The sequence below is a fragment of the Notolepis coatsorum genome (assembly GCF_963971535.1).
Source record: "Notolepis coatsorum genome assembly, chromosome: 3".
Taxonomy (NCBI): domain Eukaryota; kingdom Metazoa; phylum Chordata; class Actinopteri; order Aulopiformes; family Paralepididae; genus Notolepis; species Notolepis coatsorum.
Window position 1 is genome coordinate 28,867,727 of NC_140167.1, and position 13,889 is coordinate 28,881,615.

Below are 13,889 nucleotides of genomic sequence, written 5' to 3' on the forward strand. Positions count from 1 at the left end.
ATCGATCCCCCGAAGCGGCAGGAGGAATCTGTGCAGGGAAGTGAATGAATAACTCTCTCCCGTCCCGGCCTGTCCCGTCCCTCAATACCAACTACTGAAGTGCCCTTGAGCAAAGCACTTAACCCCCAACTCCTCCAGTGGGAGTTGCTCTGTGGCCAACAGTGTCAAGACTGTGGTTGTACTGCAGAGCATCCGTGCTCAGAGAACCTACCCTGGGTTAAAAAATAATAATAATAATAAAGGAATGCCGAGCCCCGTGCCGGTTACATTCCTCCACTAGCCTCTTTGCTCGTCCAGTGGAGTTTGGGGCCTGAGACAGTCTCCTCCCTTTCACACCCAACAGGGTTTATACCCCAGAAGTTCCTAATGTCTCAATCATAGATCCTTACTTCCACAGAGCCTGACCACCCCATAGGTGGAACACTAGAAGCCTTTCAGAGCTAATTGACCTCTGTGGCTTATGGCCGGAATGGAAGGGGTGAATTCTCAGAACGGGGCATCTAAGAACCTGTCTCTTTCTCCCATCTGTAATCTGGTCCTGTGGAGACCCCCCCCCCGCTGTGCTGCCCTGTCTGCAGATTAACCTTCCTCTCTGTGTGTGTGTGTGTGTGTGTGTGTGTGTGTGTGTGTGTGTGTGAGAGATGGAGTGCGAGCCAGGGGCCAGTGGCGGCGTGAGGCCTTCTGTTAGCAGGGGGGCCGGGGCACACAAAGAGAGGGGCTGGATGGCCTGGTGCGGGACTTTGCTCTCTGGAGAGTCACAGGTTCAAGGGTCAACATAGGCTCCTTTTAAGGAAGTGTGTGTGTTGCCTACTTATGCACAAACGCCTGTATGTGTGTGTGTGTGTGTGTGTCTGCATGAATTTGAGGTGGGGTTACACAGGGCACAAATGGATCCCAGTAGACAAACATTTTGATGGAAGGTCCCTGCGGGGAGAGAGACACAGAGAGAGAGAGGGGTGGAGAACAAAGGGAGAGATGATGATGAGTAGCAGTGGTGGTGGTGACGGTGGTGATGGTGATAGTGGTGGTGGTGGTGATGATGATGATGGTGATGATGGTGATAGTGGTGATAGTGGAGGAGGCGGTTGGGCCGCTGGGGTCCAGTAGGGGTAGAGCAGCCTGCTAATGAAGAACCATCTGAGGCCTCCATTCACCTTGAACATGGCCCACTGCTGCTGCTCTGACCTTGGCTTTGATCCACAAAGATCCGCTTGACCCCCTCCAGTCCACCACGGACACCCCCTGCCATCTGGACAGCACACACACACACACACATGCATATGTATGCATGCACACATGCATGTGCACGTGCACTCTCTCTCACATACACACTCGGATACATATGCAGAAATGAATAAACATGCACATACATACGTGTGAATACACGGGTGCAGTATTGTTGTTGTGAAGTCTGTGGTGTTTAGGGGTCCTGCGCACTCACACTGACTCACACTGACTCACACTGACTCACACTGACTCACACTGACTCACACTGACTCACACTGACTCACACTGACTCACACTGACTCACACTGACTCACACTGACTCACACTGACTCACACTGACTCACACTGACTCACACTGGCTCACACTGACTCACACTGACTCACACTGACTCACACTGGCTCACACTGGCTCACACTGGCTCACATTGGCTCACACTGGCTCACACTGACTCACACTGACTCACACTGACTTACACTGGCTCACACTTACTTGTGAAATGGTGAGAATCCCTGAAGCAACGCATGCGTTTGTGTGACCATGTGTCTTTTTGAGGAACCACTGGGACATTGCTGTCACTGGGACAAACACACACACACAGCCAGCCAGCCACATGGCAGCCGTAACAAACTGCCTTTGTCCCCACTAGCACCACAGGGGCAAAAGGAAAGTGTGTGTGTGTGTGTGTGTGTGTGTGTGTGTGTGTGTGTGTGTGTGTGTGTGTGTGTGTGTGTGTGTGTGTGTGTGTGTGTGTGTGTGTGTGTGTGTGTGTGTGTGTGTGTGTGTGTGTGTGTGTGTGTGTGTGTGTGTGTGTGTGTGTGTGTGTGTGTGTGTGTGTGTGTGTGTGTGTGTGTGTGTGTGTGTGTGTGTGTGTGTGTGTGTGTGTGTGTGTGTGCGCGTGTGTGTGTGTGCGCGCGTGTGTGTGCGCGTGTGATGGGGGGCAGCACCATTAAAACCACTCAGCCAAATATGTAACTAAATGTGGAGGGAATTGGAAGTGGTCTTCTATTTCTACCATGACCAAGTCTTCCCTATTGTGCTCTAATATCTGTTCTGAGGTCAGCTGCATTATCTTACTGTACTCTAATAGCTGATCTGTTCTGAGGTCAGCTGCATTATCTCACTGTACTCTAATAGCTGATCTGTTCTGAGGTCAGCTGCATTATCTTACTGTACTCTAATAGCTGATCTGTTCTGAGGTCAGCTGCATTATCTTACTGTACTCTAATAGCTGATCTGTTCTGAGGTCAGCTGCATTATCTTACTGTAGCGGGTTGGGTTTTTTCCATCGCTCCTCCCAAACGGTTGACACGGTCCATAGACGCTACCTTCCCGCTCTTCTCTTCTAATGGGAACGCAGCCACTCGAAAAGCCAGGGGGGGGGGGGGTGTTCTTCGGAAATTCCCAAAGTGCCACAGCAGCCATCTCCTCCCACCCACCTCCTCCTGCTTGTCCGTGCAGCTCAGCTGTAAATGACAGTTGTCATGGGTGACTCGGGTTGCAGCGTTGTCTTGTAGGCTCTCTCTGTTTCTCTTTCTTCTCTTGGAACATCCCACATTTCCTTTAGAGGTCATGATGTCTTTCCAACAGACACACACAAATGTTTTTCTTTTGGAATGTTTTCTCCAGAATTCCAGAACTTTCATCATTATTTTAATGTTCAATTCTAATCTCAATTGTGAGATTGTACACTTTAAAGGGTTCATTCAGATGCAAAGGGAAGATGATGAACCTTATAACAAGCATAGTTTCTTAACCCTCTAAAGTGTGTGTGTGTGTGTGTGTGTGTGTGTGTGTGTGTGTGTGTGTGTGTGTGTGTGTGTGTGTGTGTGTGTGTGTGTGTGTGTGTGTGTGTGTGTGTGTGTGTGTGTGTGTGTGTGTAGGGGCATAAATTGCAGGGAGATATTGGTCCAAATATGAAGGCAACACCAAAATGTATGTATTTTCACATTGTCTGCTATGTGAAACTCACTGAGGAAAAGGTGTATTTGCACCAAATTTCACATGGAGGTTCAAAACACCTGACTAGAACTTTCTGTGTTGAGAAAACAATAATTGCCTGGTAATATATGCATTTATTCAACAAAACACAAGGTTTTTTCACTGGGTGTTTTTTTTATTTATTTGTTCAAATATTGTATGCTCACACAAAGGTAATGATGATGGTGACTACTACACCAGAAATAAAGGGTAGGTTCCCCTGAATCATTATGGGTATGGCACTTGATACTGACTCAATGAATAAGCTCAAAATTGCCAAACGTATAACACTATGTCCAGGCAAACCTTTTGTCTATGTTGGCTTATGTAGGGTTAAATATGTCTGTAGGTATTTATTTATTTATTTATTTATTTTTAATCTGAAATATTTGGCCTTGGCTATAGGCGTCACAGCGCTGCTAGTGTATTTTCTTTCCTCTTCTAAAGCTGGGCAGTGTCAGAGGGTTGGGCGTCTGTAACATGGATGTAGTCCTTGCGTCATTGCTTTGGACGCGTTCCTTGATTAAGTTACTATGGGGGCAGCAGCCTCTGAATATGTAGGGGAACAAGCTGTTCCCATGGCTCAGTAATTAAGAGACAAACAGGGAGAGAGAGCGAGAGAGGACAAGATTACCCCTCACCGTGCATTAGGCCTGATTTCTGTGCAGCAATTTCTACACACAGATAGCATCGTGCATTTACTTAAGTGAGCTGATTACGGCTCTCCCTTTCACTCGTCCCGCTCTACCTTTTACTCCCCTCTCACTCCCTCCATGCCTCCGTCTTTCACTTTACCTTCATTATCTTCCTCTCTTCTCTTTTAGAACTACCAAATATATCCATTCATTTTCTAGCCAAATTACCCTTTCTCTCTCGCTCTTTCTCCCTCTCCACCCTCCTCTCTCTCTCTCTCTCTCTCTCTCTCTCTCTCTCAGTGGGATGGAGGGCAGTGTAAGGAAGTAATGGAGGAGAGGCGTGTGTCAGAGAGAGAGAGATTCAGAGAGGGAGAGAGAGAGAACGTCTGTTCCAGCTGGAGTCAATATTTGCTTTAGGAATCTCAATACCAGGCCCCAGTCATCTGCATCTCTGATAATGGACAGCCATATGGCTCTGTTGACCCACTCTGGGCTGAGGTTGAGTTTCTCTCTCCCTCTCCCTCTCTCTTTCTCTCTCTCTCTTTATCTCTCTCTTCTCCCTCCCTCTTTCTCTCTCTCTCCCTCCCCTGCTCTCTCTTCCTCTCTCTCTCTGCCTCTTCATTTTCCTTCTTTCCCCTTTTTCTTTGTCTCTCCCTCTACAGTGTTCCACCCATCCCTCTCTCTCTCCTCTCATTTGCAGGCTCCTTTCAAATTTCTCTCTCCTCTCTCTTTAATCCTTTCCTTTTTTCATCTCCCCTCTCCTATTAATCTCTATTATCTTGGCACACTCCGTCCTCTCGTTTACAGGCTTCCTGTTTCTCTCTCTCTATCTCTCTCTCTTTCTCCCTATCTCTCTTTCTCCCTCTCTCTCTCTCTCTCTCTCTCTCTCTCTCTCTCTCTCTCTCTATCTCTCTCTCTCCCTCCCCTGCTCTCTCTCTCTCCTGCTCTCTCTATTTCTCTCTCCTCCCTCCATCTTTCTCTCTCTCTCCCTCTCCTGCTCTCTCTTTCTCTCTCTCCTCTTCCTCCCTCTTTCTCTCTCTCTCCCTCCCTCTCTCCCTCTCTTCCTCTTTAAAAACCTTGGGTATGACCTGCCAACACAGAGCTGTGACCCAGGTTGCCATGGCAGCGGAGGCTGGGATGCCCTGTCTTTGTCCCTCTCTGGGCAGGTCCAGTATGAACAGGAAACGGTGACGTGGCAGGTCCGGTCATATTACTCACACGGCTTTACTCCGGGACATTCACGCTGGAGACTGTGACCTGGCGAGGATGGATGACCAGTGTTTTCTTTGTTTGCTCAGGTTGTTCCACGTTAGACAAGACTGTTGTCTCACTGTCTCCCTACATTTCTGTCTCTATCGGTCTTTCCATCTCTCTCCCTCCCTCCCTCCCTCCGTCCCTGTGAGCAGCTTGTCCACAGTACCCTCTGGCGTGTCCAGGAGGCTCCAGGCTCAGGTGCCCATCACCCCCACTTCTCCACGGCTCCGTTTCAGCCATTGGTCACGGCAGTGTTGGCCCTTGCTGTGGCGGCATGTGCCCAGAGCAGGCCCCCTGCCCAGCCCCTGTCTGGTCCTATCTATCTAACCCACACCAGCCCCTGATCAGGTCCTGGACAGCCCCTGTCTGGTCCTATCTATCTAACCCACACCGGCCCCTGATCGGGTCCTGGCCAGCCCCTGTCTGGTCCTATCTATCTAACCCACACCGGCCCCTGATCGGGTCCTGGCCAGCCCCTGTCTGGTCCTATCTATCTAACCCACACCGGCCCCTGATCGGGTCCTGGCCAGCCCCTGTCTGGTCCTATCTATCTAACCCACACCAGCCCCTGATCGGGTCCAGCCTATCTGAGCTCAAAGACGGGTTGGAACCGTAGCGGCACCAGCCCAGCGCCACCACCCTGGCAGAGCGGCCCTAATGAGATGGGAAGTGGGGCTGCTGTAGGAGGGGGAGGGGGGTGTCTGCAAGGGAGGGGGGGGGCTTTCACATGTTTGTCAGGCGGATTTGTCAGGTTGGCCATCAAGAAGGCGAGGCCGAAGCAGACAGGCGTGAGTGCAATTAGAGGCACATTCTCAAACAGATTTCATAGTGCTTCCCGTCATTATGCCGTCAAATCCTGCCTTTCGATCCTCTAATTCCCTACGCAATATTTCATCCGCCGTTTGTTGATATTCAGACCTACCGTGACAAATCTATGATAATAACACGATAACAGCTATCATGCTGTTTTCTGCCCTCGCCCCACAGCCATTTTGATGATGATGATGATGTGTTTTTTTGTTTTTTCCGTGTGTTTTCCCCGTTTCAAACCTGACCGTCCGTCCTGCATGGTGGCTCTCTGGCTCCCGTTGCTGCTCTGAATTTCAAATGGCTTCAATTTCCCCCCCTGATGGCGGTGACAGGCAGTGTGTCGGGGAGGCTGGTCCGAGACAAGCCTCCTTCCAGCGGGGGTTCTATTAGAGAGGTGGAGGCGTCATGCCTGTGGAGAGGGGTTTGTTCCCCCCTCTGAGGCTGCTTTCCCATTCAGGACTGCGTGGCAGACAGTGCTGCTGTGTGGTTATGCTGCCACTCTGCCCAGTGAAGACGCCTCCTCTGCCTCTCATCCTCCCAACAGGCTCTCTGTCCTGTGAGCAGCAGAAACATTGTGTCTTTACCAAATAAAATCAATTGGCATCTACTGCTGTAATTTGCTTGGGGGAGAACTGTATTATCTTTGGGGTTTGATGATTTGATGATTTCTTTTCTTTTTTGTACAAATGATCCTAATCCTACTCCGAAGTAGGATTGCAACACATATTGCTTTTCATACAGTATTTGTAGCTGCAACCAAGCAGCTGGTACAGTATAAGTCGATCCGTCCGTCGCCCGGTAGGTGTTTTCCATGTCGTGGTACGTGTTGGAGACAGGAAAGGTGCCACAATGACGAGGCACCACAACAAATATTACACCAGTCAGCCGGATGGTGGCGCTATAATAAAACGTCAAAACATTTACAACTTGGGCGGTTAGGTGGCGGAGCGGAGATTGCGTTCGTCACCACCCCCGGAGCTGTGAGCTGGATTCGCCTGTTCGAATCCAGCTCACAGCTCCGGGGTTGTCACCAGCTTGGCTGGCTGTTCACACTAATACAATTGGCTGTATTAGAGGGTGGGAGAAGCTGGCGGGGTGGGTCCGGGTCGTTGTAAACAGCGACTCCTACAGTTCGGTCGGGGCGCCTGCTAAGCGCGGATAGGACCTGAGTGGGATAGTGGGATCCTTCCACACGCTACGCCCTCTCAGGGAGGATCCGCGCTGCCAGGTGAAAAGAAGCGGTTGATTGGCTGGACGTGTGTCGGAGGAAGCACGTGATAGCCTCCACTCTCCCAGATGATCTGACTGTGGGGGGTAAGTGCGCAGCGACCAGGAAGGGGATTGGGAATTGGCATACGACTAACATTGGGATGGGAGAAAATCGGAGGAAAATAGAGGGGGAAAAAATATCAATAAAAAAAAAAAAACATTTACAACTTTAAAAGCCATAACCTCTATACCATAAGTCCACTTCACACAGGATTTTACACATATCTACCTGTCCTTACTCTTTACTTTACCTGTCCTTACTCTTTACTTTACCTGTCCTTACTCTTTACTTTACCTGTCCTTTACCTGTCCTTACTCTTTACTTTACCTGTCCTTACTCTTTACTTTACCTGTCCTTACTCTTTACTTTACCTGGTGTTACTCTTTACTTTACCTGTCCTTACTCTTTACTTTACCTGTCCTTACTCTTTACTTTACCTGTCCTTACTCTTTACTTTACCTGTCCTTACTCTTTACTTTACCTGTCCTTACTCTTTACTTTACCTGTCCTTACTTTACCTGTCCTTACTCTTTACTTTACCTGTCCTTACTCTTTACTTTACCTGTCCTTACTCTTTACTTTACCTGTCCTTACTCTTTACTTTACCTGTCCTTACTCTTTACTTTACCTGTCCTTACTCTTTACTTTACCTGTCCTTACTCTTTACTTTACCTGTCCTTACTCTTTACTTTACCTGTCCTTACTCTTTACTTTACCTGTCCTTACTCTTTACTTTACCTGTCCTTACTCTTTACTTTACCTGTCCTTACTCTTTACTTTACATGTCCTTACTCTTTACTTTACCTGTCCTTACTCTCAGTGATGCAGTGGTGGTACCACTCGGTACCACGCCATCCTAGCAGTTCGCTGAGCAGAAGTGCGCACACACAAAAATGCGCTCACAACTTTCACTCTACTGTCGCGCCGTGCGCCAAGTACCCGGCACTTATCACCTAGTCTTTGCATAGCATAACAAAGAAAGAGAAGTGCAAGACCAAAATACAACTTTGCCAGAGACCCTCCATTACCCCCCATTATTTTTTCAACCGTTTAGCTGCCAGACGTGTAACTGTTACCCCTCCTTCGGACTTGTTGTTCACAATTTGTACGTCGCTTTGGATAAAAGCTTCAACGAAATGGCGCTTGTAAATGTATGATCCACAATAGGGAAGAGGTGTGCAACGTTTTGTGTTGTTCTGCCACAAGAATCTAGTCACAAAAATCACAGAGACGTGACATTTTCCACTGATGGATATTAACATGCCAATGCTTCACAACAAATATCACATCAATCCACCAGATGGTGGCACTATGATAACATTTCTAAATGTACAACTTTGACAAGACATCACTTGTACACAGTATGTCCGATGGACACATCCTTGTTCTACTGTATAAACTGTATAAAGATAATGCCTACAGTGCTCAGGTTGAAGTACACATCAAGGCAGCAAGTATAGCACAGTTAACGGGGAGATGTCCTGTAGCCAGACTGGTCGCAGCTTGTCACATGGTCTACACGTGGTTCAGCTCATGTTTAATAACCGTTCTCAATGCATCCACTACCCAACCTGTAACCTGTAACGGATGATCAACGAGTAGGTGTGTGTTAAACTGTTTTAAGGCACGACACGGAGGCGAAGAACCACGCAGCAAGCAGCGCAGCCTTTAAGTGCCTTAAAACCCTTTAACGCACACCTACAAATTGATTCTTCCGTTTATACTATGGTCATTTGCCAACCATATCAAATAAAAGCAATAGCAAAATTTGGGTGAAAGTTTTGCACTTGTCATCTGTGTGTTTTCCTTGCTAGTCGTTAGTTTATCATGTTGATAAGTCAGCTGCGCTTCGCCTCAGTTGATAATGAGTTGTTTGACAGCTGTGCTCTAATGTTGCTACAGTACTGTGCTCTCTAATGTTGCTACAGTACTATGTGCTCTCTAATGTTGCTACAGTACTATGTGCTCTAATGTTGCTACAGTACTATGTGCTCTAATGTTGCTACAGTACTATGTGCTCTAATGTTGCTACAGTACTATGTGCTCTAATGTTGCTACAGTACTATGTGCTCTAATGTTGCTACAGTACTATGTGCTCTAATGTTGCTACAGTACAATGTGCTCTAATGTTGCTACAGTACTATGTGCTCTAATGTTGCTACAGTACTATGTGCTCTAATGTTGCTACAGTACTATGTGCTCTAATGTTGCTACAGTACTATGTGCTCTAATGTTGCTACAGTACTATGTGCTCTAATGTTGCTACAGTACTGTCTATGTGCTCTAATGTTGCTACAGTACATATGTGCTCTAATGTTGCTACAGTACATATGTGCTCTAATGTTGCTACAGTACTATGTGCTCTAATGTTGCTACAGTACTGTGCTCTCTAATGTTGCTACAGTACTATGTGCTCTCTAATGTTGCTACAGTACTATGTGCTCTAATGTTGCTACAGTACTATGTGCTCTCTAATGTTGCTACAGTACTATGTGCTCTAATGTTGCTACAGTACTATGTGCTCTAATGTTGCTACAGTACTGTGCTCTCTAATGTTGCTACAGTACTATGTGCTCTAATGTTGCTACAGTATGTGTGTCAGTATATGTCTTCTCTGTAGTCTCTCTCGTTCCACCTTTGTCCTTAACGACGTCTGATCAGCTATGAGGAGCGGGCGCTCTACCTGGAAGCCATCGTGCAGAACCACCGAGAGGTCATGACCTTTGAGGACTTTGCCTCGCAGGTGTTCTCCCCTTCGCCCAGCTACTATCCAATGAGTGGGACAGGTGAGAGATGGACCACACCTCCTCTGCATCTCTCTCTCTCTCTCTCTCTCTCTCTCTCTCTCTCTCTCTCTCTCTCTCTCTCTCTCTCTCTCTCTCCCTCTCTGTCCCTCTCTCTGTGTCCTTCACTCCCATCTCCTCCACATCACCTCCCGACACTCCATCTCTCTTTATCTCCTTCGCTCTCTTCTTTCTTCTTAATCCTCTTATCCTTTATCTCTCTCTCTCTCTATTTCTCCTTCTTTCTCTCTACCCCCCTCTCTCATCATCTTTCAGTCTCTGTTCCACAGCACACCTGCCCTCTCGTTCTTCTTCCCTTCCATCTCTCTCTCTCTCTCTCTCTCTCTCTCTCCCTCTCTCTCTCTCTCCCCCCCCCCCCCCCCCCCCCCCCCACACACACACACTGATGAATATCAAACGACAGGCCGGTCTCTTCACGCTGTCTGAGCAGCTTCAAACGCCCGGCGTCTCTCCACTTCCTCAAGCCACCGCTCTCTCCTTCCTCCCTCCCATTCATCTCTCTGTATTTCAAACAAATTGCATTTTCTCCATGGAAGTACTCTCCATAAATATAAACTGCCTTGTTAAATGGCCATCGTGGTGTGTGTGTATGCTTGTATTTATTTTGTATGTGTGCGAGTACATGTGTACCGTACATGTTTGTGTGTGTATGTGTCTATGCAGGTCTGAATTTCAGCACCACTCTGCTATTAACAATAGTATTATTAAATGATTAGCATATACTAAAATATGTGATGCAACGAGCGCTAAATCTACAATGTCTAGAAATGTGCGCGTGTGTGTGTGCATCATGAAAACCTCACCCACCCCCACGTTGAGGATTCAGCGGCAGCTTATACTAGCGAGCAAACACCAGCACACAGCTCTTATCGCGCCGCGGCGAATAGGTTGGAAAAACACGTCTTATCTCACGCGCCTCGCTCGTACGGGCTCTGATCGATCTGCAGCAGCACCTGGATCAATGCAAGGCCTCACTTTTCCACACCATTAGAGCCGTGCCTCTCTCTGTTGTCACACGGACGGCTCCACAATACCGTACAATACACCATGTCAATACCCTGGATGTCTTGTCATTTTCACATCTGTCAAACGTCTCGCGTGTGGGTGCGTGTGTTTTTTAAAGTGGATATAGCCTTTGTGTTGCGTGTGTTGGCATGTGAAAATGAACTGTTATGTCTGAATTTTTGACAGTGTTTGTCCGTGCGTGTGTTTGTGTGTGTCGTGTCGTCCTTCCCGGCCCCCCGGAAGGCAGGTGTGATAAGCAGGCGATTGAACGGCAGGCGGGAGGTGGCGGACAGGCGGACACATTACCATACCGCTGCTCCCTCTCTCCTGTGGAGGTGTAAAGACTCTCCTCCATGACCTCCTGTCACCTCCTCATCCACAGGAAGGTGCACGCCGAGGGAGGGAGGGAGAGAGGGAGAGAGGGAGGGAGGGAGAGAGGGGAAAAAAGGACTGGGGAACGAAAAGAGAATTTTTAAAAAGGACTGGGGAATGAAAAGAGAGAGTAAGAAAAGCTCATAATTAGCCTCCGCCGCTCATTCTAGTGTGTTAGGCTGATGCTGTTGTTGCCGACTACTTCAGCACCGGGGCTCTTCTGTTGCCCCTGGACCGAGAGCGAGGTGAGGGAGGTTAGCCCCCTGGACCGAGAGCGAGGTGAGGGAGGTTAGCCCCCTGGACCGAGAGCGAGGTGAGGGAGGTTAGCCCCCTGGACCGTGAGGGAGGTTAGCCCCCCTGGACCGAGAGCGAGGTGAGGGAGGTTAGCCCCCCTGGACCGAGAGCGAGGTGAGGGAGGTTAGCCCCCCTAGAGCGAGGTGAGGGAGGTGAGGGAGGTTAGCCCCCTGGACCGTGAGGGAGGTTAGCCCCCTGGACCGAGAGCGAGGTGAGGGAGGTTAGACTCCTGGACCATGAGGGAGGTTAGCCCCCTGGACCGTGAGGGAGGTTAGCCCCCTGGACTGTGAGGGAGGTTAGCCCCCTGGACTGTGAGGGAGGTTAGACTCCTGGACCGTGAGGGAGGTTAGCCCCCTGGACTGTGAGGGAGGTTAGCCCCCTGGACCGTGAGGGAGGTTAGCCCCCTGGACTGTGAGGGAGGTGAGGGAGGTTAGCCCCCTGGACCGAGAGCGAGGTGAGGGAGGTTAGCCCCCTGGACCGAGAGCGAGGTGAGGGAGGTTAGCCCCCTGGACCGAGAGCGAGGTGAGGGAGGTTAGCCCCCTGGACCGAGAGTGAGGTGAGGGAGGTTAGCCCCCTGGACCGAGAGCGAGGTGAGGGAGGTTAGCCCCCTGGACCGAGAGCGAGGTGAGGGAGGTTAGCCCCCTGGACCGTGAGGGAGGTGAGGGAGGTTCGCCTCCAGAATAAGAGTAATTTCTCCGGCCCACTAAATGAAGGATCAGCTTGGCAGCGTGGGGCTAATGTGAGAGGCTGTAACGTAATGAAGTCTCTGCCGCTACGCCGGCCTCCTCCAATGCGGCGGAAACTCATTCCGAACGGCAATTTGTATTTCCCCGGAATATGTTTGCGTAAATAGATTAACATGGATAAGTGTGTCCGTGCGTGCGTTTGCGTGTGTTTGTGTGTCCGTGGTCTATTTGTGTGTCCATCCATCCATTTTTTGTAACTAGGACTTTATCCACAGTGGGTTTTGTGGCATCGGTCAGCTGGGACCAGCATCACTGCAACGCTGTAGAGCAATTTCACAAATCAGCCTAAGCCTGCAAGCAGCCTTCACCTGGCAAGCTTCTAAACAAGAGAGAGATGCACACACACACACACACACACACGCAAAGACGCAAACACACACACACACACACACACACACAACAGAGACCTGCCAGGTGCAGCTGCTTTTTCGTGTCTTTGTGTTTTTTGTCTTCTCGTCGACCCTTTGTCGTCACTTCTTTCACAGGGGGTTGTGTTGTGTTTCCGTACAGTGTCTTGTCATCTATTTGGCCCGTTAACTGCAGATCCCGCGTGTTTTCACGGAATACAGTTGCTCTGCGTCGCCGCCGCCGCGGGGCCCATTGTGTCCCATCGAGCAGAGCTTCAGTGTGGCTGTGATGCCTGGCTTCAATACACCTCATTCACGCCTAGTCTTCCATGTGCTGTTACCCTTCCATGCCTTTTGTTCTGCGTGCGTGCGTGCGTGTGTGTGTGTGCGCGTGTGCGCTCGCCTGTCCGTCTCATCCGCCCTTGCTTCGGCTCCCATTCCCAACCACTAACATGTCATCCATGCTCCATGACAGCCTGCAGGCGTTGGCCGGGGATGGTTTGGGACATGGAGTACCCCTGGGCCAAGCTGGACTGTAAGACTCTTTGCCTGCTTCCTCCTCTCTAGGCATGACGCCCCGTCTCGGTCCGCCCGACCAACCCCTCGCTCACTTAACTCACTCATCACCAGAGCCTCCAGGTGCGCTTCATTCTGCTCCTCGTCATTGTGGAAGTAAACATTTATTTAAAAAAAAAGGTTTAATTTCATACATTTTGACCTGAATCCTGTAATTCTGTTGTCAGGAGGTCACGTTTTAATCGGATGTAAAATGTACAGACGTGTTCTGTGTCGTGTGAACTGCAGACACCATTTCTTCAACTACAAAATATTTGAGGAAATGGTGTCTACAGTTCACTAGAGGTTTGCTCTCCGCCGGGTGGACAGGTTGCGCGCGTGTGCGAGGCTGAATGAAGCGCACTTGTAGGGCTGCATTGTTTTCCCATGGAGTGTCTAACCCAGGTTTGCTCTCGTCAACTCATCCCGCTTGTCATGTCGTCCGACTTGCCAATGCTCTTCACAGCCTCCTGAATGCAACCTCATTCCAGACGTCCATTCTCACTCCAAGCTCATGAGCACCCCCACTCACCCTCATACGGCTTTGTGCATGAGCTGTGGCCCGTCTCTCGTATAGATACACCCTCACTGC

At 49.4% G+C, this 13,889-nt stretch overlaps 1 protein-coding gene across 3 annotated transcripts in view; it reads left to right on the forward strand.

Moving 5' to 3' along the window:
• ralgapa2 (Ral GTPase activating protein catalytic subunit alpha 2) overlaps positions 1-13,889 on the forward strand; it is a 249,713-nt gene that overhangs the window by 228,375 nt on the left and 7,449 nt on the right. For all 3 annotated transcript variants that reach the window (XM_084310739.1, XM_084310741.1, XM_084310740.1), the window contains one exon: positions 9,836-9,960. In XM_084310739.1, coding sequence (XP_084166865.1) covers positions 9,836-9,960 — 125 coding nt within the window. The remainder of the gene's footprint in view (positions 1-9,835; positions 9,961-13,889) is intronic.